General features: G+C 36.7%; 1 protein-coding gene across 7 annotated transcripts in view; it reads left to right on the top strand.

The window, feature by feature from the left end:
- TMEM117 (transmembrane protein 117) overlaps positions 1 to 27187 on the top strand; it is a 193270-nt gene that overhangs the window by 99069 nt on the left and 67014 nt on the right. For all 7 annotated transcript variants that reach the window (XM_042017929.1, XM_042017928.1, XM_042017931.1 and 4 more), the window contains one exon: positions 22220 to 22317. In XM_042017929.1, the coding sequence (XP_041873863.1) occupies positions 22220 to 22317 (98 nt within the window). The remainder of the gene's footprint in view (positions 1 to 22219; positions 22318 to 27187) is intronic.

Here is a 27187-nt window from a genome sequence, read left to right as displayed (position 1 = left end):
CAATATCAAGGTAGCTCCAAGCAAGTCAGAGTCCCATAACACACTCATAGCCTACTGAGGACTGGAAAGGGCAATGGATTACCAGAAGTGATGCAAAGCAAACAGGAGTGCTGTAGTGGGTTGATGCTGCTGGATGCCAGGCACCCAGCAAAGCTGCTCTCTCACTCTCCTCTGCAGCTGGGCAGGTGAGAGAAAATATAATGAAGGGTTCATGGAATGAGATAAGGACTGGGAGATATCACTCACCAAATACCGTCATGGTCAAAACAGGCTCAACTTAGAGATATGAAGTGAATTTATTACTAACAAAATCAGAGCAGGATAATGAGAAGTAAAATAAACCCTGAAAAACACCTTCCCCTCACCCCTCCCTCCTTTGAGCTCTACCTCCTACTCCAGTGGCTCGAGACAGGGAATGGGGCTTACGATCAGTTCACCACCCAAGGCTTCTCCCGCTGCTCAGGGAGAGGAGTCATTCCCTGGTGGCACCGTGGGGTCCTTCCCATGGGAGACAGTTCTCCATGAACTTCTCCAATGTGAGTCCATCTCACAAGCAACAGCTCCCTGCAAACTGCTGAACGTGAGTCCATCCCATGGGCAGCAGTCCTCCCCAAACTGCTGCGGCGTGGGTCACTCTTTCACGGGGCACAGTCCTTCAAGGACAGGCTGCTCCCATGAGGGCCCCTCTCTCCATGGGTCTCCCACAGGATCACAGCCTTCTCTCAGGCATCTACCTGCTCCAGCATGGGTCTGCTCCATGGGCTGCATTTGGATATCTGCATCCCCATGGTCCTCTGTGGGCTGCAGGAGGACAGCTTCACCATGGCATGCAAACCCAGTACAAGTGCTCTGGGCCCATGCAGGGCCATCAAACTGGCAAGTTGGACCCATGGTCATTTATTTCTGTAACACAAAGGAAAACCTTTTGTTCTGATCGTACAAAGGAGTCATTCAGAGCAAGTCTTACATCAGTGAAACAGCTTCTATTAGTTCCTTGATGGTACAGAACAATACTGGACATTTTTATTTCCCTGTTCTTTAAGTTCAATTATAGTTTTTTTTATTTTGACATAAATGGAAACCTAGAAAAGAGTCCGAGATTTGGCTTGTGATGATGGTAAGATGAACATATTTGTTGTATATACAACTTTACTAACTTTACAGAACTACATGGTTAATCTTCTCACAAAAAGATGAGGTCTAACAGAGGTTATCTATTTTGGTGTTAAAATAGATACATGCACAACATTGTGATTGTATTAAAAATGGTCCAGGCTTAATTTAGTCCAATAATTTAATAGTTTGGGGAAAAAATCTACTATATAACCTAGAATAAAATTTCATATTTATCTTTTAGAATTAATAATATTTGTTTATAAAATCCTGAGATGTACTGTTGATGAGTACAGAAGAAGCAGAGAGCTGGTAGTCTTTTTCCATGATTCAGTAGAGACACATTAAAGATAAAATCTGAGACATGAACAAGAATTTTATTTTAATACTACTAATGATTACTGCCTGTGCTAAGAGGTGCTACAAGAAATGCAGGTAGCATTTTCACTTTAATCTGGTAATATGTTGCAAGTATATTTTGAAAAAAAGGAACATGGGAATAGGAAAACCTAGCCACAATACAGCCATGTGTGTTAAATTAGTTACCCAAGTCACCTCATTGCATCTTGGTATATCATGTTATAATTCTGCTGCATTCTCTTGCCTTGTCTACCAAAGGAAAGCTTGGAGGCAATTAACTGCATCTACTGAGGAATTCAGTAATAAGCCCAGAAGAATAATAAAACTGTGTTTAAGTCAATAGCTTAAAGGAAACAGCTGTGCAAGGACAATGACTTTTGAAACAGGGTGTATCTTGACAGAAGCTCAGATCCCGTATATTTCAGCCTTTTTCATTTGTCAACATAAAGGCAAGATAAAGCCTTGTGGGACTAGGTAAACTCCATAGCTAAAAATACAGTTTTACACTGCTTGTAGACACATGACAAGTTTACAAAAATAATGTATTGGTAGTCTTTTCATCTAGGAAAGAATACGTTTTTATAGGAGGATGAATGCTTTTATTGAATTTTGATTCAAGCAGTGTAGTATTAGTACCTCCAAGTAATTTTAACCAGATGTTACATTTTTCTTCTTTTCAGACTTTACAAATACAGGTGGTAAGGAAATCATGCATTAAATACTTCTAAATAGAACCTTTAATTAATATTTAGAAACTATTTTGCAGTTGGCATAATTTCTAAAACTATTTATCTAATTTTTTAAACTGTGTCCCATGATTGGAATTGAATTTAGTTAATGAAGATTTTTTGTCATTTTAAGTTCTGTATTTCATATGTACTTTCCAGCAACTTTATAGCATACCTGTTCCTAAATTGAGCATGCCATCCCCAGGGATGCCAATTGTGGTATATGCATTGCATATTGTTCATGAGGAGCAGTGACAGACACCCAGAGTGTCAGATCTGTAATTTGCATCAAACAAATCTGATGAGGGTGCAATAAACTGTGACAGGAAAGCCTGACTGCCTTGTGAAGGACAAGAATGCAGGCAGAACTGTAAAGTTTAGGCTGAACTCTGTTCTCTTTTATTTGGATATAAAACAATGGTCCTTCTTGCCATACATTCGCATTGATGGACTTGCCCTAATGTGTGCAAAGGAGAGCAGAATTTAGCCCTTTAATCCTTTCTCATAGTAACTTTCCACTGATTTTGGCAAGAGGCAGTTCCTGATTGCTGTTAACCTTCAAAATGAGCAGAAGGTATTTTGGGATCACATGTGAATCATAAACTTCTCCATTTTTGTTTTTGTTTGCAAAGACATTTCTCTTGTCATGTGTAGAACAGCTGAGGCTTTTCTTCCACATCAAACGTCAAAATGTTAACTTTGCAAAGGGCAGTTCCAAAGAGATATATTATACTTTCCATGCATGTGCAACATCCTGTTTTTTTCCAGGAAGATTCTCACACTAGTTCACCCTCCAGTAGGTATCTGGGTAGTAAGCCATACTTCCATTATCTACTGTATTTGCAGCATCTTGTTATTAACATCCCAAAAAACAGAAGAAAAGGTGTTGTCCTTGGCAAGCCATAGCTCATCAATCCAGCCGTGCAAACCTCACTGCTCTTAGATGAATGAAGTTTGCACGTTTGTAACTGGAGCTGCAGGTGTAAAAAGGTCACACTCTTTGCCTGGCAGATTGACAGCAAATTGATATGATGGCGATGCCTTGAAGAGCTGACCAAACAACACTGGTGTTTAACAGTGTGAGCACTGAGAGCCCAGTCAGAGCTTGAGCAGATGTAGGAGCGGAAAAGTACAAACGTAGTTTGAAGCTTTTACTGTCCTCTTATGCCCTAGTCTCAGACTAGGGATCTGGGCCAATAAATAGTTAGCTTAGAAAATTATTTTAAATGAAAGTCACATTAGACTGTTTTTCACACAGAAGACAAATATCATGTATCTGCAAAGTCAACTCCAGAAAAAATAAAGCATATCCAAAATATGCCCATAATTTGATGTTTACTGTGATGAAAAAGCAATGAAATCTCCAGTATAGCAAACTGGCAGAGCTGTCTGAGCAAGTACCTTTGAACTCAAAGAGCTGAAATTAAATGGGTTTTGTTCATTTGCCTTCCTTAATATTTCCGTGTAGTTGGTACTGGGGGTTTTTTTTGTTGGCTTGTCTGGTTTTTTTTGTTGTATCCTCCAGGAACTATAAAGCGTCATATTCTTATTGCTATGATGATATGAGGGCCAAATAAAAGTGTAGGAATGAAGATGGTCATGGCCATGCAGAATTTTCTTAAATGGCCTCTTCATTGTTTTTGTACCACGTATCACTTCCAGATATTATGACCACACACACAAATCAGCAGAAGGGCTCATACAAACCTTCTCCATCAGTTTCAGTACAAGGTCAGAGGGCTTAAAATGGTGCCAAAAGCTTTGTTATTTTGATCTCAGGAAGCTAACTGTAAACTATAAAGTCCCCAGTTTTATTCATAAATGGAAAAGGTCATGAAACAATGTAAGCCATAGGAATCTGCTGCTAGTCATGTTCCAACTGACAGCTTAATCTATTCCTAATTATTGTGCCATAATATTTATTGTTGGGCTTCTAATTTATAGTGCAGCTAATGAGAAAGGAGCATAGTCAGAAACCACAGGACTTATTTTCAAGATGGAATTTTGATGCTATCACACTACTAAAGAGAGAGAAAAAAAAAGTTGCAAGTTACTTACCTATAAAACTTCTAAAAACTGCTAAAATAATTATGATTAATGATATTTCTCTAAAGGGTGACACATTTGTATAACATTACTATGTACCGTGCATATATAAAATATAATTTAAAAATAGTGCAAGAATTTAAAAGCCAGAAACTTCTTGGATCAGAAAAATATAGACTCTAGAATGTGAAAGAAGACACACTCAAACTAACCAAATAGTCAAACAACAGTTACAAAAACAAGAATGACCAGAGGCAAAAGATATTTTAGCTCTATTTCAGTATCTTCCTGCAGCAGAATGAGTATTGTGAAATAATTTGGTAAGGGCAGCCATATGTATGCTGTCTGTGCTGACTGGACATTCTGCTGTAAAAATAGTACAGATGTGTACATACCATATATTTAGAATGTCATATAAGAATTTTGGCTGAGAAATGCCCTTCATAAATAGCACCCTTCAAAAATATCCTGCTCAGTGCTCAAATGAGGACTTTTGTGATGCTATAGCTTAAAAACCATATATAAATATGCCTTGGTTTGCTTGTGTATGCCCTTTTACGTGATACTAATTTTTCCATTTGAAGGAATAGGTTCTTTGCTTCGGTAACATTTCTGCAGCAACATATTGTCTTCAGTTCTTCTTCAACCTCCTTTCTAGAAGCTCTTTCTTACTGCCCATTTCTGTTTTCTAGCATTTTGATTTTATTTTGTAACTGAAAAATCACAGTGGAGTTGTGGCAGTGTAGGGGCAATGCAGATTGCCAGAAAGTTGACATACATTGAGCTTTCTCATTCACTCCCAAATAATGTTTTTAGATCATTTTGTGTAACCAGAAGAATTAATGGAGAAAAACCCATGGAGGACAAAATTAATCTTTGAGCTTGTACAAAAAAGTCTTAAGCCTTGAGAGCCTTCATTTATTTGTTAGATAAAGTTCTTTCATTATAGGAATGGGAAGATACTCAGTGACACAAATTTGAGGAGGGCACGCTGCCAGGAGGCAGGTGTCAAGCAGGACAGTAAGAGTGGTAGATAGCCCAGTGTTATAGACTTCCCTGCCCTAGAGATTGGGGCAAGAGCTTGAGCCTGGGAATGCTGACTGCATTTGACTTTGCAGTCTGTAAACTGCTGCTCATATAAAAGTCTTTGTGGCACTGGGACCTAAGTCCCAGTTTAATTTTTCAGGGTGTTAGATTTTGCCAGTCAGATCATAAGAGCACTGTTCAGGAAAGAAAGACAAAAGTACCTCTTCTTATGTATAAATTAATATTTTTGTGCTTGCATGTGTAGTCACTAAAAAGTGACTGCTTTTTAGTGTGCCATTAAAAATAAACTAATCTTTAAGGTAATTTTAAAAACTTTAATCCATCAAGTCATTTATTTTCCCAAAAGCCTGCATCCCCTTTTTTCTCCTCATAAGAGGGCTTTAATATAAGTATCTGACAGAGGAAGTATGCATATATGTAGATACATTATATATATATAATATGACACAGGAAATCAACCACTCATTTGCTGGTTTTATGCTACATTGATTGTTATACTGAAACAGCTAACAAGTAATCATTTTTCTGATTATTTTCATCAATTGTATGCATGAGGTTGCAAGTAATTTGCTCTAAATATGTCCTGTTCACCATCGTTGGTAATTCTCAGCTTTTTGTTTCTGTTGGTTTGGTTTGGCTTTTTTGTGGGTTTTTTGGTAATTGTGCCAGAAATGGAAAAAACAATTTTACTAAAAATGGTAGAAATATTGCTTTGTAACTGTGCTGTGGTTAAAGAACTGAGACTGAAGAATTTGATTCTGCCATCAGTCTTTCCGTTGCCTGGTTCCTAACTTGCCTGCAAATTCTGTGTATGAATTGTTTCCAGGATTGTCCCAGATATTTCATAGCCTTATTTCTGTATTGAGAATGATTGATAGTAGGCACATCAATGTGGAAAGCCAAGGATAGGTAGCTTTGCAATACCAGATTCAAAAGCTGTTCAAATTTATGTCCAACATTATTGAAACCCAAAAGTTTCATGGTCTCTAGGATGGGTGAAGATACATCATCAGAGGTATCTGACACAGAGAACCTTCATTCAACAGTGCTAATCACCTTCCTGTGTGTACAGTAGTACAGAAGAAGCCCCAATGAATCAACAGTTGATAGAACACCATTCAGAGCAAAAAAAACCTCAAGTCTTCTCACTTTAGACTAAATTTAATTGCTGTCTGCTGAATACAGGACTACAACATAGTTTAAATGATTAGTAACTTGACTGAAAAATTCACATGATGAATCAGTTTACCATCATTATGTTTCATTTGGCACAGGAAAAAAAAAGTAGCAAATCTATATTTGCAAACCCAGCATAAGAAGCACAAGGGTGCAATGGATAGATGTCAGGCCTGGGTCATAAAAATGAAAGCAGTGTTTTGTGGTCCTTCATCAAAATTAATCTGCCTTCATCTCAGGAGACCAAAGCACATTATGTCAGCTGCCTGTGTGTGTAGATGCTCAGTGTGTGTAGAGGGCACTGCAGTCCACTGAGAAGACACACTGGATTGTATTGATGCCAGTTTAGAGTATTCCTTGCTGTGTTCTAGCAGTGCTCCATAGGGGACCAAAGATCTTTGAAGATTCATATAAAGTCTCTTCACTTGTTTATCCAAAGAGAGAGTAAAGCTTGTAAATCACTAAGCAATTATCCATTGTTTCTTCAATGATTCATATGACAGGACTGGATTCTGTGTATTTTGAAGATGTCTTAATTGCCTATGAAAGTGAAAAATCTATAGACTACTCCAATTAGGAGAATTTTATATTTAATAACTTCAGGTAGTATCAAATTTCTGCCTGTGTCTCAGGCATATGATAACACTGGGGTCTTAGACATGAACTTTCTGCTCCTGGAAGTTGTGTCTTTAGTTTACCTTGGCTTGGTTCTCATCCTGTGGGTTGGTATTTTTTCTTACTTGAACAGCTCTTTGGATTCCCTTTCAAACACTTCAGGAACTAATAGTCAATCTGAGATGTCCTATGAAATATTCTAGTCCCTGGTTTAAAGCTGTAGTTTTCTATAATCTCAGGATAATCTACCTGTCAGTGTCAATCCTCCTTTCTTTTGAAGGAAGTGTAAACAAGTACTTTTAAGCCCTGAATTGGATCTGCATTCTTTTGCAGCTATACATTACTATGTCAATTTACTAAGCTTATTGCAACTCATACTCTCATTTTTAGTATTTTGTCTTTTCCACGTCTCACTCTCAGTCTACCATCTCACTCTCTTTCTAGAATCTGTTTAAGTCATCTTTGACCATCTATTTTCTTATTTCATTTTCCTATCAAAAAATGAAAAAAGTTTTCAAAACCGATAAAGGTCTTTATTAAACTTTGGGCTTTCATAGGGTTCAGGAAGTCCTATTGCAAACTAAAATGCCTGTATATACTGTATTTTTATGTGAGAAATACTTTATACTAGACCTAAGGTCGTAGCAATTTTAGCTAATCTAGAACTGTAATCATGTTTCATTATTCATCTGCTATAAAATGTTTTTTCCAATATACAGAGAGGAGCTGCAATTTTAATAAAAGTGTTTACAGGTATTACTGGCTTTCAAGCATATATAGATAATGTTTATATGCTTATATAACAAACCTTAAAAATTCTGTTCCAATTTTTCAGCCAACTGACACGGACATATTTCATGAGATTCCTGCTTATGTGACAAAAGAAATCAGGGAATGTGTATTTCAGCTTCATGCATTATACATACACCAAGCATCACCACTCATATTTGTCATTTGTGCTTGAAGTGTTACCACATTGATTCGGCTAGGTAGTAGTTAAACCAGCAGTATGCTGCCTAGGTTAGTATGTACTTAGGTTAAAAAGCAAGTGCGTCAGCACTAGCTTAGTTTTCAACAGTGTCTTTCACTGGACTTAGAGTGGAGTTGTCAGGTACAAAGTCAAAGTGGTCTTGTACAAATGGGCTACTCAGTCCTGGGCTGAGTAATTTTAAAAAATATTTTTCTGAGCAAGGACTTATGATTACAGTGAGAATTGAGAGGCATCAAAACCTTAGTCTAAGGACTGGTTCAAAGGTAACCTAATGTAGTCAAGGCAGGGAGGATGAAACTTTAGTAAAGCAGGAGCTATGTATTTGATATAGAAGTGATATAACTTAAAGTAAATCGGCTGTAGATATAAATTTACTTTGCCTATTGTAGTAGTGGATATCCAGTAAATATAGTATCTTTATCTTTTCCTGGTTAAAGTGATTTTTTTTTCTCATATCCCTTGAGAATATGTAGTTACTCCTTGAGAACACTAATAATCTAACTGAATCTTTGCCTTCTCTTTATAGTTATAAGGCAAAGATATAAATTTTTTTTGAGTCCTTCTGTTTATGCTTTGAGAGCTTTTGTTTCTCATTTATCAATACAAATTTCTAGAAGATATAAAGAAAATATGATGTGGGCTCTGGAGGGCAGATTTACATTTTCCCAAAATACGGTGTTTCCCTCCTTGTGCTAGGAGAGAAAGGCAAAGAGCTGGAGCTCAGCCAAACGGCCTGCTCAGAAAAGCCCAAATGATAGTGCTCCCGGGTTTTGTTAATATCATAAGGGAGAAATATATAAACATAGGCAGGACGAATAGAATAAAAGTGATTTTAGATTGTACATCGAAGCTAGTTCAAGCATGTAAATATAATCTGTATCTCATTTTCTGAGAACTCTGGGAGAAAAATCAGAACTGCTTTGTCCAAAAAAATGCTCAAAACACCTGATCCGGCTGAATAAAAGGGGTGGCTTAACAAAACAGTCAGAAGATAAGGGATAAATATTTAACTAAACCCAGTATTATGTTTTTTAGAGGCAAAAAGGCCAAAGTTTAAAGCAAAATAAGGCAGTCTTGTTATATATTCTCCATGGCATTATATTAAAAGCAGCTTAGCAGCTTCATTGGAAGCTGCTTACTGTCATTATTAGTAGAGAATTTGCAGATATTGGAGAACACTCATTATTGTTTTGTAAGAAGGAAAACATTTAATATACTAATTATAAACTTTTCAAAAATTATGGCATGAGAAATGGCCAAAGTCTAAGTAAGATGTTGAGAAATCAACTGGTTTTTAGCTAAGTACCAGCCAGACAATTTTCAACAGAAGGTTCACGATCTTAAGCAAAACACTGATTAAAATACTTAATCAAGTAAGCTAAGATGACAAACAAGACCAGCTGTAGAGCAAAGATTGTACCATATCAGCTGTGCACACAGTATGGTTCAGCCTTGAGAAATGTCCACCTGGGAAGTAGTAATTGACCAAAAATTGTTGTTCAAAAGAGAATCTGATAAAAAAATCTGCTTTACACCATGCTGATAAAGCAGCATTTTTTAATTTGCAACATCTGAACATTTAAGAAAAGAAACTTTCCCTTTCATGTGAAGTTGGTCTCCTTCAGCTTTTTCTCCTTTGTTCTTTTTTGAAAGAATATATTGGTTTTTGCTACAGTGTGTCCTATGAATATGTATAAGCCAAAAGTATGTTTTAATGAGTGACCGTTCGTTAGCTGATTTCCCATGGTCTTGTGTGTAGACAGTAGATAAAAAATAAACATGTCTAACTAATGGCAAATAACTGTGCAGCCATGGTCTAATGTTGCTTGTTTTCTTCGAAGTGACATCAATCCTGCTTCCCCATGGGACAAATGTTTGCAGATGGATAGGCATGCATATGAAGCCAAAAAGAAAACCTGAAAAAAGCTTGATTCTTTGTTTATATAAGAGATATTAAATTTCACATGAAAGTATACTAGGGGCTGAAAAACAACTGTATTTTAAGGATTGTATTCTCAAGTGTGCTTAGAAGTGGAACCAATTTCCTTCCATTCTCTTTGAATGTTCTCTTTGCCCAGAGGTCCTGGTGTTCTTTCACTCCTTATTGAACAAAACCAACAAAAGTACAAAGTTCTGCCTATGCTCAGTAACTAAGCATTTTGGTTAAAGACTGCTATTTTCTATAGCCAAGGGGATGTGAGAAGGCAATGTTACTACCAATCATTTCTAGCAATCCTTGACTTCCCAGTCTGCAAAACCTCTTATCTACTTACTGTCAAATTGGCTGTGGAACATATTTCAGCACAAGTCCAGAAGGGAGTGTAACATTCTGTCCCTAGAGATACTGCAATTTTTCTCAGCTCTCTTTTTGCTGTACCTCCTTTTCTCTAGCAACCCAACAAGTACTTAAGAATTCTTCACAAACCATTATCCCCTGTGTTTCTTCAATATTCTTCCCAAACAACGTTCAGTGTGAAACATTTTCAGTTGTATCCATTAATGTTTAATAACCAGCTTTCCCTTTGCTGCTTACTGTACAAAAAAATATCAATATTTGGAGCTGTTAAAATTTGTAATATTTTTTCTTGACTCTGCAGTAGCAGCAATTTTATCTGAAAGCCAAAGTGGAGTTTTGTGTGATATAAGAGTGTCATCCTCTACTTTATTTCAAGGCATCAAATTTGGTGGAAAATCTACAAAAACATGAACCTTAAAACCTGAATGAGAATAAAAGGAAACTTAATGGTTATATCTTTATTTGGTATATCTGAGCTGAGCCAATCACACCATTTTAAGGCAATAGCAGTATCACTTGAAATCCTCAAGGCCTTCAATATTAGGTTTTTTTAATAGAGACGACTTTAGTTATGATTCCAATTTTTTGATTATTTAATCCCAAAAGTTCTCTATTCAGGGAATAGGGGCATTCATTTTGTGTTCTTCTTTCAGCAATGAGAATTCCTTGAACAATGCCAATACAGTTTAAGAGTAATCATTATTTCTCAGCTTTCTAATAAGATCCTCCTGTGAATTTTTGATGGGTATTTTTACATTTTAATTATTATCTGAGAATTGTTAAAAAATTGCCTAAGTTTTCTTAAAGAACATAATCCAACAGGAGAAATAGTTGACTGACTTTTCAAAACAAAAGGTTTGTTATTCAGAATAGCAAATGACTTTGCAACAGAGTCTGGAGATTTTCTTCTGTTGAAGTGAAACTGCTACTAATCACCTTCTGCTGAATACCTTCCATGTGTACTCTTTATTCTGGAAGTAAGACCAAAGTAACGCTTTTCCATTTAAAGAGGATTGAACAAAACTGTGGCCATGCTTGCACCTTAAGTGCGGAATTGCACAGGAAATGGGGACAAATAGAAGGATTTATAACTTGCTGATGAACTATGTTCTCAGTGTGATTGTAGCTTCAGTATAAAAGGGTAACTAAAAACAATTGATGATGCTACCTGTAAATCTGTCAAAGCACCAGCTGCACATAAATTTTATTCTAGTTGTATAACCCCTAATAGTATTATAAGAAAATATGGAAAAGAGCCAAGGAAAGTTTTTCCAAAGTGCTTCATGAATTTTTTCAGGTTTTTTCCAGTAAGCGTTTTCATGAGAAACTTGTTTTGTGCAGAATTGTTCTCATTCTCTATTTAGGGTGAAAATATTGTCATATAGTAGCTGTGTTTGCCATGAGTGCAGAACAGAAAAGGCCACGTAAAGGAAGTTTCAAGTTCCCCTTTACTTACTCTGAAGTTAAAGCTTCTCGTAAAGAAATGAAATGGATTGAAACGACTCTGAGCTGTCAGTACATCACAGCTTTGAATCAACTGGAAAAGCAGCACGGTGTCAGCAGCATGGAGATGGATTTTCATTTAATTAGGTGCCTTGTTCTGGCAAGAGGAAACAGGCAAATATCTCAGCAGAGTGGCCTGTGTGCCTCCCGCCTGTCACCAGGGGCATCCCAGTGTTCGGATGGCTGTCCTGTGGTTGTGTGCCTGGGTGCAAAGTGGTGGAAGGCAGAGAGTAAACATCAGAGCTTGAAATCATATTCTTCATTCGAACAAATTCATTCATTCTTACTAGGTTCTGCATTATGTAGACACCAATAGAGAATTTTGGAAGATATGCTTATGTAAGTTATATTTACTCTATTTAACCGTTGATCTGTAACAAACTGTGTAAAGTGAAATCAATTCCCAAAAATCAAGTGTATCTCACATTCATTCATTCATAAGAAGATGCTTCCTCATTAGTCACTAAGTGGAAGTTAAATAGAGAAGAAAATAGCAACCTCCCAAAATAATTCATTAGAAATATGCTATTGTAACAAATTTTTGTCACTAAGGTTACTCTTTTTACTCCCTCCCCTGCCACAGACTCACACTAACACTGTGTACGTAAGTGTTGGACAAGTCTTGTTTATACATTTGTTGGTCTTCTGTCATCCCTTAACTCAACAAATATAAAGTATTTGTGGGAAAGGAGAAGGCATGTGAAAGGCACCAAATGACATGTGTGTTGTCGCATTTTTTCTGAAAGCAACAACTTCAAAACTACAATTGTCAGAACAGCAAATGATGACCTTCTGGCACATCAAAAGATAGACTACAGAGAAGTTGCATTGACAGTTTACAACTCTAACTGTGAGTCTCTGAGGACATCATGATACAAATAAAAATGATGGCACTGCTCAAGAGTAATAGCTAACAGCCCATGCAAAAAGCTGTCTGCATCTGTTACAGCACACGAGTACGTGCAAGTGTTACTGAGAAAATTGTTAGATGGAGATGTTGAAAGAAGACAGGCCTGAAATTAAATTTGATCAGTAGAAACCTTTGTCTTGTGAACCTGTCTGGCATGGGCCTCCTTCATGTCTTGGGAACTGATATTTATTCCATGCCTAAGCTGGTACTGTGCTCTACAGCAGGTACTCTAGTAAGCTTCTGTTTGCAAAGTTCAGAAGGACTTTCTTCAGAGGCGTAAGTATTCCTTGTCAATATATCCAGAATTGCTGGCAATCTATCCAGAACAGCTCAGCATCTGTGTTGTATTATGCCAAATCAAACCAGAATTTGTTCCCAGTCTTTCATTGCTGCAGATAGTGACCTTCCTGAGTTCTATGTCCTTTATGGAACCAGGCAATTGAGTTTGTCTGTGACTTGCAGGTACATTCAGACATCAAAAATTTTGCTTAGATTAAGACAGTTTCAGAGGATGAACCTCACCTTAGGTATATAGCTACATATATGCTAAAACAAAGCTTCTATGATTATGTGAGGTGATTATACAGCTTGAAACTGTGAACCTGTACATTGCTGTAGTTTGGAGATAAATGAGGAAATGCTTGCATTCCTCCAATATTCCAAAATGTTATGGATCCCACCCTAATTTAAAAATTGCTACTTGAATTTTGCATTAAAATTCCCTTTCAGCATGAACTCATTGAGAACCTTCTGCCATAGGCCGTCTCTGTACTAATCATGTGCTGGCTCAATTCTTTCTTCAGTGCTTTGGTTTGTAGATAGCTGTACAAGATTCGCAGGATTAAAGAAAGGATAAGTTGTGAAAGAGTCTGGTTCTGCAGCTACAGAGGATGGGGAGACCTGAAGGCTGATACTTTGTCTAGGTGTGTCTTTAGAATTAAAGTCAATGGATAATGCCTATAACAGTGGTTAAGATATAAGCACTGGTAGATACAAGACTAAACATGGGCACACTGATTTGACTGCTTTAAGCAACAGTCTACTGTACAAAAGTACACCAATGCACCTTTGGTATCATTCCCTAGAGAACTTTGCAATTTGCAGTCTCAAAAATAGAGAAACACTTCCTGTGGACTAGGAAAGCACCTCTGTCTCTGATATTTGCTTTGGCTGTCTCTGCTTCTGGTTTGGGTTACCCTTTTGTGATACGACTTGTCCATTCTCTAAAACCCTTTGTTTGCTTCCCTCCAGGACCTGCCCAAGGAACTCTAAGGACTCTCTAAGTATCGTTGTCTGAAACAGCCTACTGAGGGCAAATGCCTAATTTTTAGGCATGGGATGTGTGAAAACAGCCCTTTCCTATGATAAAACCTCATCTCTTATGAGCCATCATGTATTTCATTAACTAGGTTAATGACACTTTGGTGAGAAACACTAAAAAGTGTAAGAAACCATGCTGGGATTCAGGTTACCAGAATTTCCAGAGCCAGCACTATAATCGTCTGAGCAAGTTCTGATTTAGAGTGAAGAAAAATATGCACATCTTTACAACAGAACCTAATTTGAAATGAATTTCACCCCAGAAATGCTTTTTTCTTTTCACTGACTATAAAAAGAATCTCCATTGATCTAAATGCGTGTGCCATGTGCACCAAACATGGCATGGCTTCTGTCTCTGGCCTTTCACCTGCACCACCAAGCTCTCTAAATGAGTAAAGCAAACTCTGCTGCCACAACAACCTAAAATGGAACTGAACTGAATGCCTTAAATAAAAATCGTGATGTGGCTTTATGTCTCACACTTTGTCTGTAATACATGACATTACCCAGACCTCTGCTTCTGCGTTTGTAACACTAATAAGGAAGTTGTAAAGCAAAGAAAAAAGTCTTCTGAAATGTGCTGTCAATGATTATATAAACAGCAAGTGCTTGTCACATGGCAGCCAGGATATTTTGTTGCACGTATATAGTGATTTGTGCGCACAGTAGGGACTTGAAACATGGTAGGAAATGAAATGGCACAGCTTAGAGTTTTTCTGCAGAAGCTCTGCTTCAATTGTAAAATTGTTCCTAAACAGTTCTTTATATTTATGAACTGTCAAGGAATTCCCAGTTAAAAGAAAATTCATCTTCTTTTTAAAATTTAAAATTTTTTTTGAATTTTGTATTTGGCTTTTAAGAAAAGCAGAATTTCTTAAGAAATTATTTCTCCTGGTATTGAAAAACAAAGTATAATTTCCAGAATAAGTTGAACAAACTTAAACTAATTGCAGACCAGATTTCTCCCTAATTCACCTTTTGATATCTAAAGTTTTTTACCAGAAATTCATTGTGGGGTAGGTGTTGGCTTTGTGAAGCATTCTGTCCTAACTGAATTTGAAAATGAAAGGAAGTGCTGGCAGAAGTAACTTTTCTAAAGTTGAACCTAGAGTGTATATGTTTTTAGTTGTCCTGCCATCTTGTTGAGTTGTTATCCCTGCATGGATTGCAGAAACCATTATGATACTATTCAGAATCAAATCAAGATCTTCTAGCTAAAAAAGAAGAGGCTTACTGCTTCCTCAGTGGGTGGAGAAATAAATTTGCATGGATCAATAAAGATGGCAATAACTAACATAGGCCTCCTTCGTGTTTGTACGAAAGGATTTCTTTAACTGGTTTTGGTGGAAATTCGATTGTAAGACAGTGCACGTGTGCAAATGATGTGTATTGGGAGAATAGGAGCTCATAAGAGCAATACTTAGGAAACAACGTGGGAAATATGCAAATGCACAAAATTGTAGTGGGGACCATTGTGGGAGCCACAAAAGTGAACCATAGTATTCTTTATCACTCATATTGGTTACTGAATTGTGACAGCAATTTAATGTTGTTTTTCAGGATTTACTTATAGTTAGAATGGTATGTGTTGGCAAGACAAGAACAGTTTGCTGGCTGTGATTAAAATGAGAAAACAATAAGGAGTATATTGAAGGGGCCATTTTGTCTCTGATTGCTGTTGCTTTGAAAATGCAAATATAAAAAAAAATTATTACAATTAAATTGAAGGAGAAGTAACCTAAAAGAAACTTCAATTTTTTTTAGGATAGAAGTCAACTAAATTAGGAATGTTCCAAAATAGAGGAAGCAGAAAAAGCTTTAAAATCTAGCAGTGTATTTACAGCTGACTAATAATGTTTAGCTTGAAAAATATCATCTCCCCTATAGGTCTGTAAGCCTAATTACAAATATTTGTTAAATTTGTTTTCAAACACATTTTGTATATTCTAAAATGCAGCAGAGGGGATTGAAATAAATTAACAGTTATTTCAGAAGGATGTGTAACAAAGTTCTTGACACTTCTGCTCAACTGCCAAAACAATTTCAGAATTAAAAGAGGCATTGCATATTATCATGTGTAAGCTGTGTAACTGTTGAAGTATGATCACAGAACCGCAGAATTTTAAGGGTTGGAAGGGACTTCTGGAGATCATCTAGTTCAAGCCGCTGCCAAAATAGAGTCACTTACAGCAGATAACACAGGAATGTGTCCCAGAGGGTTTGGAATGTCTCCAGAGAGGGAGACTCCATGATCTCCCTGGGCAGCCTGTTCCAGTTCTCTGCAACTCTCAGTGTGAAGAAGTTCTTCCTCATGTTGAGATGGAACTTCTTGTTTTTCGGTTTATGGCCATTGCTCCTTGTCCTGTTGCTGGGCACCACTGAAAAGAGTCTGGCACCATCCCCTTGATACCCTTTGAGGCATTTATGTGCATTAATGAGATCTCCTCTCAGTCTTCTCTTCTCCAGACTAAACAGGCCCAGCTCCTGCAGTCTCTCCTCATAAGAGAGATGCTCTAGACCCCTCATCATCGTTGTAGCCTCCCCTGGACCCTCTCCAGTAGGTCTTTGCTGTCCTGAACTGTGGAGACCAGAACTGACACAGCACTACAGATGTGGCGTCACTAGGGCTGAGTGGAGGGGCAAGGTCTCCTCCCTTGACCTGCTGGCCACACTCTTCCCAATGCACTCCAGGACACCATTGGCCCTCCTGGCAACAAGGGCACTGCTGGCTCATAGTCAGCTCTCACCCTCCAGGACCCCCAGGTCCTTCTCCACAGAGCCGCTTCCAGGAGGTCAGCCCTGGCCTGTGCTGGCACTTGGGGTTATGCCTCCCCAGATGCAGGATCCTGCATTTGTCCTCACTGAACCTCATTAAGTTTCTTTCTGACCAACTAGCCAGCCTACCAAGGTCCTGCTGAAGGGCAGCAGAGCCTTCATGTGTATCAGCCACTCCCCTGAGTTTTGCATCATCTGCAAACTTGCTGAGGGTACATTCTATCCCTTTGTCCACACTGATGATAAAAAAGTTAAGACTGGTCCCAGTATTGATCCCTGGGGAACACCACTGACTACAGGCCTCCAACTGGATTCTATTCTGCTGATCACGACCCTCTGAGATCTGCCATTCAGCCAGGTCTTGATCCCCCTCACTGTCCGATCATCTAACCCACAATTCCTGAGCTTACCTGAGATTATTATGGGAAACAGAGTCAAAAGCCTTGCTGGAGTTGAGATAGACAACATCAGCTGCTCTCACCTCATTGACCCATCCTGTCATGCCGTCATAGAAGGCTATCAGATTTGTCACCATCCACAGAAGACAATTTTCTCCCAGCAATCCAGATGAAAAAGCAAAAAAATATTTTCGATATAGGTTGCTTTTATACATCAGGTGGACAGCTCCACAGTTTTCACATATCACGAAGAAGAAGAGAAAAGTGATGGAGAGGAACTTTTAATGACTGAGTACTAAATGTTTCCCTAGTTTGGTATATGATCACTGTGATGTAGTATAGTACTTAAAGACTGAGATATGATAAAGAATTAATGTGCAGTTAGTGGGACACCTATATACAGCTCCTACCTAAAAGCACATAACAGCAAAGCAAGGGGAGCGTATCCCCTCAGCGGTATGCATTAGCTCTCATTGACTTCACACTCTGACTTCAGAAAACATAATTACTTTAACCTGATTTAGCCCCAGTTTTTTTCTAGAAAAAACTCACATACTTTTCAGAAACACACAAGCAATGTTCAGTCTTGTTCAGTCTTTGCAAAACTATTGATGGATTCTTTGATGAGGAATGCAATGTTCATGGTCTTGCCATGGGAAACTGCCCTCTGACCTGTCCTGACACTATGCCTTCCTTACAGTTTCTGGAAGCTTTTAGAATTTATGATATCCACTCTTATCAATGAAATGACCCAGTTGTAGGACTGAAAATAATGCTTTTTGTTTAGAGCTTGGGGTGAGTGGAGATGTGCAAGTTATAAACTATTTAAAGGCTATCAAGTGAAATTAATTTAGTGCTATTTACTAAGAGGTTTATGATTTAAAATAAGATATTTAAAATTGTAAAATTATAAAAATTGAAAAAAAACCCTTCTAATATTAGAGTTGTGTATTTAGCAATGGTAGATAGATATATTTTGGCAAATGCAGTTGTTCAGGGCACTCCATTTTCCAGCAATAACACCATGGTGTCATGTCCCCCTGGCTGAGTAGCTGCACACAAACAGCTTCTTTACTGATATTTTATGTTGGAGTTCTACTGTCCATTAGACTTTTGCATACTCATCGCTGTATCAAAATAATCATTAAAAAAATGTCGTATTTCACCATTTGGTTTGTGTTTTCAGGCTTTTCTTGTGCGTCTTAGATTCTTTTGCTTCTGTTGAATTCTGGAGGGCTACTCTTACCCTGTTTTGAAGATTTATCCAAGTATGAATAAAGCAATGAAAAGCCACTGTTTAGGGCTTGTCTCCACTTCATGAATACTGCAGCATAGAATATATCGTGTCCTAAAGCCCAGAGTCCATTTCTCTAGCAAGAAACAGTTTCTACAGCTGCTTATATGAAGAAGTGCTACAATTAAACCAACTGATGTACTTTGCTATTTCTACATTTCTAAAATGCAATTTGTCAGATGAAAACAGCTTGGCCACCAGCCTGAGCTGCATCAGTTTTCTGTGGGTCATCTCTTTGTGCTCTGAAGATGATAGCATAGTTCCTGCTAGTGAAGTATTCGGTTGATATTTTGTGGGCATGACCAAAGTATTTGGTCATTTTCTCCTATTTTTTCTTTTAAGGGAAGTTTCACTTGCAGTTATAACAGAAGAGATACTTGCCTTACCTGAAACTCCCAGTGCAGAGGTTGCCTCTGCTGGGAAGGACCCTGTGAGGTACAAGGCAGCATCATTTGATATAAGGATCTAAGGAGAGATGTAAAGTATGTGCAGAGTATCCTGAACAATAAGCTCAAAGAGTAACTGAATGGAAGGAATAAATGATCCTTGAGGTATCTTACTGCTCCACTTGGTACATCTCAGGTATCTTAGGTGTCTTACTCTTTTATTGGGTTTTTTTTAAAAGTTTTTTATGATTTTGTTTTCTGCACTTCTTGTCTCAGTAAGTTACTTGTTCTGAATGACTTTGAATCCCAGATTCTTTCTTCTATGTGATACGGCATCATTTTTCAAATTATTGAATTATATATTGTATAGTAGTATTTATCATAGGCCAGGGTGGATGGGGCTCTGAACAAGTCTAGTGCAAGGTGTCCCTGCCCCTGGCAGGGTAGGGTTGGAACTAGAGGGTCTGTGATGTCTCTTCCCACCCAAGCCTTTCTATGATTTGACGATTGTATCAAATGTTAAAAACATCAAAAGGAACAATTTTACTTTTCTGCAACAGAAAAATGTTAGTCATACATTTTGCTATTAATTTAATGATAGTAATAGATGTTTTTAAATCACGATGGGTTAGCTTCATAATTAATATAACGTGATTAATATGAATAGTTGATAAAGTCATATTTATATGGCAAAATGAAGGTTAACATGCCATATATATGTGATATACTAATTATTAATAGAAACAGGTTTTTTTGTGGCATTTGTGTAACTTATAAACTCAGGCAATGTGTGTGATACAGCTTTGCTTTTGAAATTTAGTACAGGGTAACTGTTTCCCTCATGAGACACTAAATAAAATGAAAGTGTATACATGGACTGTATGTACGGGCCATTCCTTTCTGAACTGAAGCAGTGTAATTATTGATTAAAGTATATTGCACCTACTAGTTCAAGAAACAAATACATTACATAATTACATTGTAAGTGGCTTTCCTTATTTTATCTTGATTATGTAAGTTGCATGCAGGCATTTACTAAAGTGATCAATTCTTTTTTATTCCCACGCATCAGCAATGTTTTCAAACATAGTCCAGTAAAGCAGAGATAAATGTATGCTGTCAAGCAATTGGATTTGGAAATATGAACAGAGAAAGAAAAACACACTCACACATTTCTTTACACTAAGTTCTGCAAATCAAATTAAAATTTATATTTTTTTCTGTTTCTGAAAACAATGGATGTTTCATATATATCTAAAACTTGTCTGCTGTATGACAGTGTTGAGTGCTTTTCTCCTGTGAGCTGTTTTCCACAGTGACTGTCCTTGACCAAACCAGAAAATGAATTTGATTTCTCTAATGCAAAAGGTAATTGGATTTCTCTTTATGGAATGCATCCCTTTAATGACCGTTTCTGCTTCAGCCAATTTAGCTGCAACCAACCTGACATTGATCTGGTGATATGACTTTAAATAAATACCAAAGTTGGGAGATGAAAGACCAACTATTTGATACCAGAAAGAACATTTCCTGCCTCATCTTGCCATTTTCCTCAGAAAACATCTCCATCACAAATGTCATTCTTATGAAACATGCTCCTCTAATAATTGGTCATAGAGCTGCAAATTGCATCCTTCTCCCAAATATAATAATAATGTCCCAGAAAGCATCTGGAGAAACTATTTTGAAACTTGAAAAAAAATCTTGAAACATCTGTTCTTCTTTGCAAATATTCATTACTAAGTAGACTCTTCATAAGAGGAAAAAAAAGTGTTACTAAAGTAGTGAATTAAATCTTTACAGGGGTCTTGTTCAGCATTAAATATTTATAGAAATATTTATTTAGATAATAGGGATGTTAAAAAATATTATAGCTTGCTGATCTGAGAAAAGATTTACCTACATAATATAGTTATTAAAGGTAGTATTTTGGGATATTATCTGTTCTTTGTTGAGGTTAGGTTTGATGGAATAATAAAATCCTAGAATGTGCATTCCTATTTATTTAACATAGTCATTATCCTTTGGACCCAGCCCAGGCTAATATACTGAGCCCTTTTAACGCCAAATGGACTTGAAGCCAACATTCAGAAGCTGAATCAATTTTTAATTTATTCATGTGCCACGTGTTCTTTTTGATAAACACTGTTAATGCCATTGATTGAAAGTCATAGCTTACACTCTGGATGGTAAACTAGATTTTAAAACATCTGTGTAGAAAGTAAAAGCAAGAAATTTTGCCTTCAGATTGAAGTTATTTCCTTCTGAAACCCTAACACTTATTTTCATTTTGATCAAAACACATAGTAATTTCCCACTCTGTACTGATAACAGTGAGAGATAGAATTTGTTTTACTTATCTGCGTTTTGAAGCAGGTGGTCACCCCCATGTCCTTTATCTGTTTAGTTATTTCTTTAATCTTTACAAATGGGTAGTTTTTCCACTCTCGATTGTTTGCACAATGGAATTTATGAGTTTATTGTGGTGTAAATTTAGGTGCTTTTTAGTACAGTTAATTTGAAGTAAATGGATATGAAAGCAGAGCTTCCCAAAGAAGCACATGCCTGAGGGGTATTCACCTCCCTAACCAAGCTGAAAGTAATTTTTAATACTTTCATGTACCACCCAGAAGTACTGCATATATACGAATCTCTGGACAGAAAAACAGATGGTCTCTTTAGATAGGAATTATGAAAATGAGAATAAATATTTCATACTTTTAAAATTTTTTTGCAAGTTTTAAGGTTTTTTTCTGTTGCCAGTCCCAAGTGTGCTTTTTATACTGCTAGCAGGAACTGAGAGGAGATTATAAATGTTATATAGCGCTTAATTCACAGGCTTCCACTCTAGCTGCAGTTCTGATTTCAAGAGTGGAAATTCTGCTGATGCTGCTCTCAGGGAGGTGGTTTCCCTCTCCCAGATTGGGCCAGAAAGCTTCACAGTCGCAGGGGATGTAACTTGTGTCCTATAGGTTGCTGTAACTTTTAGACTGGTTCCTCTTACCTTCTTATCTTTGGACCTCTACAGGTTTCATTGTTTCTTAAGGAGCTGCATGCACTTCTGGAGGCAGAATATGTAGGCCAATACAGCTTATTTTGACTGTAAATAACACAATTATTATTATTATTCTACTGTTTATTATAATTACCAGAACTGATGCAAGTGTCCCATACATAAAATAAAACCGTTCCTAAAGTCCTTGCTAGTACTGTCTTATGTGACACCCATGTAACTGTCTACTGTTTCTTCTTTCCCTATAGGTCACAGATATGATGCTTCAGGACAAACCCTACCCAGACTGGGGAAAGTCTGCCAGAGCTTTCTGGAAGAAAGGAAACATTAGGATCATTTTATTCTGGTAGGAAAATAGTAAAATCAAATTACTGTAAATAAACCTTTTATAGAAAATTGCAAAAAAAAATCTTCTTTGACTGTCAGTGGCAGAAAGAGATAATGTTGAAGAAAAAGAGGTAAAACTCTTCTAACAAAATATTAAACAATGCAAAAACGGCACATAAGTAAGGAATTCCTAATCAAAATAATTGGTGTAGAAATATAATTATTAGATTGAATTATATGTTTTCTTTTATTCTATTTTGACACTTTGTAATTGAGTTGCAAAATTCTTGCTATATATGATAACATTTGGGTGTCCCACTGTCATTCCTTGTAATAAAATAGATATGTGAATTTCCTTTTGTGAAATTAATTATAGTAATTCCTTGAATTACCACATGAATAGGATTTAAAATGTCAAGTCAGTCTCAGATGATTAAGAAAAATATTAATAAATCAATGCACATATTTGTGAGGGTTAAGAGTTTATTTCACCTCAAATGTAGCCTCTTCCAGATAAATTCCAGACAAGTGTAGCGATTGAAACAGAACACAAATTATGACAGGAAAAATGGAAGATGGAAAATGTATATTCTAAGAAGCAGTCTGAATACCTTATGGCTGAAGATTTAAGAAATAGCAAAGATTTTTTTCAATCAAAATATCTATCAGATATCAGATATTTATTTGTATGGAGTCTCTACAGAAAATGCAATGAAGTATCTCGTACTTTTAAGGAATAAAAATGAGCTATTCTGTTAAGTTGAGGCAATAAAGGAAATAATAAGAGAAATTTGAAGAGAAAGCAGAATCAGATGGCTGATCGGCTACACACGAAGTTGATAAGGAGCTGAAGGGGTTGAGCTGATGCAAGTTTTATTAGCACTTAATTGCCTATTGAAAAAATGAATATTAAAATTTGGATATTGTTTTGCTTTTTCTGCATTTTTTTTTTTTTCCCAGCAAACTAGAATTATCCTACTGGCCTAAGTCTATCCTAAGTCTGAGTTCAATTTTAGCTAAATCGATTGAATATATTATATAATTGTATATTATATATCATTATATATCAATATAGCGTCAATAATGAAATTATGAACAAAACTCTAGATTAATTTCTCCTAAAGGAAACTGGGGAATATTTGCTGAAGGAAAACCTTCTCGGATCTGTTAGAACTCTTTGCACATGTCATCAAAATAATGGACGAGGAAGAAATGCTTGATCTAATTTATTTGGACTTTCCCAAGGGTTTGACAAAGTTCTTTGCTGAATGCAATTAAGAAAACTAGTAAGACTAAGTGTGCTAACGTTTAGAAATCATCTCAGCAATGTGCAGTGAAAGTTATGAATAAAATAATAATTTTCTGCTACGTTGATAAGGCCAGGGAGTTCCATTATTTAATGTTCGAAGTAGTCTTCATTATTTATATACATCATAAATATTAGTGATGTGACAGAATTTAAAGATTAAGTTAATAATTTGAAAAATGCATGAAAGAGGGATCTTAGAAAACTAGGTGAAAAAAATAATGTGACTGAATTCTTGAGTTATGGATGGGGGTGGGGGGGGTTCGAACAGCTCCTTGTCATCGTTGCAGGATGTGCAGAGGAAGATTGTGTCTCAGTGTGCAGGGGTGGGCAAAAAGGTAAAGTAGATGTATTGAAAAAATTCACAGACAGGTGCCAAGTGGGCTACCAATGATTACAGTGTCATCTGAGCAAAAAGCTCAGTCTAAAACATCATTGATTTTTTTCACCCTTGTCTGAAGAATAGCTTTGTCTGAAAGACTGAAAAGAAAAAAACTTAACTGCATTAAAAGACTGAAAAAATGGGAAAAAAAAGATTAAAAGCAAGGTGACATGATAGTTTTCAAATTTATATGCTAGACAGGGAGACCTATAAAACAGTATTAAAATTACTTAAATATTGTTGCAAACGATTTTTTGACTTCTTCTACTCTGAAATGTTACAAACCAGTATTTTATTTCAAATAATATTCACACTAACAAATCCTACCAAAAGTTTAATATGGAGATAAATAAAAACAATATGGGTTTTCATGAATGAGTCTCATACTAAAAGGTATGCTCAAAACCTAAAGGATGACATAAATGGTTTTATTTTTGGCTTTAAGCAGTGAAATAAAATAGCCCTGGATGACAGTCTATATTCTGTAGACATTATTTATATAGTGCAAGTTAGACATCAGTAAAAGTAGATTTTTTTTCTCCACTAGGTTGGAAAAATAAAGGAGCGATAATGTTATGCATGGTAACATGGGGTATTTGCATTTACTTTATTGTTGCTTAAGCAATGTGATGTGTATAGCCTCATTTCTGAAATGTCCTAAATGAAACATCCTCAACAATATGTCCTTCACAGATACCAGTGGGTCAAAACCCATTTATTCAGGACATTTTCTAGTAGCACACCTATTTAGAGCTAGTGTAGTACTGTTTAGAGCTAGTGTAGTACTGTGCACTGTGTTTTAATTATTCCTGGTATAGATATGTGATACACAGTCTAAAGTGGTTGATGAAATGAAAACCTTAGATACAAACTAGACTTGTTTTTCTGCTAATGTCTCTTTTATTTTCGGGTTTACTTTGCAAAATTAGAAAACTTCTATAAATGTACCAAAGATAGAGGGATTGTAAAGAGGGTGAAGGCACCATCCGCTTATTTATGGTAGTTAATGATGTGGCTGCTCTGTTTCTCATGTGGAACTGTTTACAGCTCTCCAATGCAACTAATTCACAAAGGTTTTGATTTATCTTATCATGTCCTGTTTTAAATCATTCTCTGGAAACATTGTCAGCAATCGCTTGTTGGTTGCTCCTGAGGATTCTGGCTGACTTCTGAATGTCTTCACAATATAATTCTTCCACATAGCTCATCTAGCTAAAGAATGATCAGTTGCTATTTGCCTTTGTGTAGCCCATCACTAAGGCGTACTTTGAAGTGCCTTCAACTTTTTTTGAAGTCAGAGGTTGTCTTTTTTTTCATAAAAAAGGTCTCCATTTTGGTAATTTCCAGCTCTGCTCATGGCTAATTCCGCCATTCTGAGGCAGTTTTGCGTAACACTTTTATTGATAAGTGATACAATGCAAATACAAACACACTTTCCCATGGATTTAAGAAAGTGTGTTGTCAAGAGGACGTCTAGGAAGCAATGAAGTATCTTGAACCCTGATGGAATTACTAAGATGTGCAGACATGTTTGTGGGTTGCAAAAGAAAGATACACACAAGGAGTTAAATATCTGCACCACCTGCAGTCAGATGAGTCTCTCTACAGACCACTGTCTCCAGTGCTTTGTCATTACCATCAGTATTGAAAAATTATAAGCATGACTTGAAACAGGCTGATTTATATTTTTTGGATATGTTGGTAACTTGGTTGATTTAGGAGAGACAAATTATATATGACATGAGAGGATTGGCATTTGGAAGAAGCAAAAAGAAAAGAAGTTTGTTGAATGAAGTCAAATAAAGACCTTGGACAAGACTGATGACAAGCCAATAGCTATAGCTAGTGGTAAGATGAATAAATAAGACAATAGAGAACTGTACTTAATTTTGGTGTTGGATATTAGAGGAATCAGAGGCAGAATTAGACTTTGAGAAGACTGCTTGTTTTGCAAATAATTTTTTTATTTTCCTGCAAACATTTAATAAGTCCAACCTGCGCTAAAGGTCTCCCCTGCACATCTGCACAGGAGCAAGCTCTCCCCAGCATTATGCCCACGTGATGTTGTTAGAGGCAGCCCACACCAATGCCACAGTATGTGCTCAGGCTGTATAGGCATTGCCTGTGTGAACATACAGCTCTCTGCCACCAAGGCCTGGGGTTACCTCTGCCTAAATTGTGCCTGAAATTACTGTCTCCTCCTTAGAGTCTTTTGCAGTGACCCGCCACGTCCTGTGGACAACCGAGCATAGTAGTTGGAATAAATTCATCAGGACATCTCTGCGCTGTGTGCACGCTTTGCTCAAGAGGCGAGACCTGAATATTCTCTTTTGACAAACTGCTCCAATATTAATTGTCCTCAAAATTTTCCTAACAGACAAAAATTATGTTAACAGCATGGAGGGTTTATAATGAGCAAGGCATAAAGAATTCTTCATGTGAACTTTCAGCTATAGGGAAAAACAGAGCACCGTCAAAAAGAAACCAGTTTACTGGAACAGAGGAAAAGAGCTGCTGAAGTCTGTGTAACCAGGGAACAGAAAATTGATATTCAAAGGTAGATTATCAAAATGGGGGATTGTAGCGATAACAGTGGATTGTGCAGCTGAATCTTGGTTGCAGACAGGGTGACAGAACAATTTATACAAGCGGAACATTTGAATATGCAAGTTGCAGGCTGGAATCCATTTCTGTGATGTCTCTGGCTAGACATTCATTGTATGTGTACACAATGATTTGTCTTTATCGGTGCAATAAAGACAATTGTGCTTTGACACAGGATTCTTGTCTGAAACAATGCAAAACAGATACCAACATGGAAAACAAATAAAGTAATACGGATAACTGTAAATTTGTGATTCTCTATGTTTGCTGTTTGACTTCAAAAACTAAATATTCTTCTATTAGTATGTATTTCCATAAGCTCTCGTTAGCTTTCTTTAATAAAAAATAACACTACACATGCTCAGAAATATGTGTTAAGAATCACAATAGTTTAACTGAGCAAATCAGCCTAGTATAGGTTTAGAAGATTTTATTCAAAGTAATTGTGCAGAATTGCTAGAGAGTTCTAATTCATGTACATATATTTATGGTGGATTGTGTCAAACATAGCTTAGGTTAGTGTTTTTAATTGGACAATATTTTGTCCTGGAAGAAGAGAAAGCTTCCTCATGAGATAGCCACATCTCCCACAAAGAA

Source organism: Corvus kubaryi, unplaced genomic scaffold, assembly GCF_017639235.1.
Source record: "Corvus kubaryi isolate FWS band 111438036 unplaced genomic scaffold, C.kubaryi_AGA036_p1.0 137, whole genome shotgun sequence".
Classification (NCBI taxonomy): Eukaryota; Metazoa; Chordata; class Aves; order Passeriformes; family Corvidae; genus Corvus; species Corvus kubaryi.
This window is presented reverse-complemented; position numbering and strand designations above follow the sequence as displayed.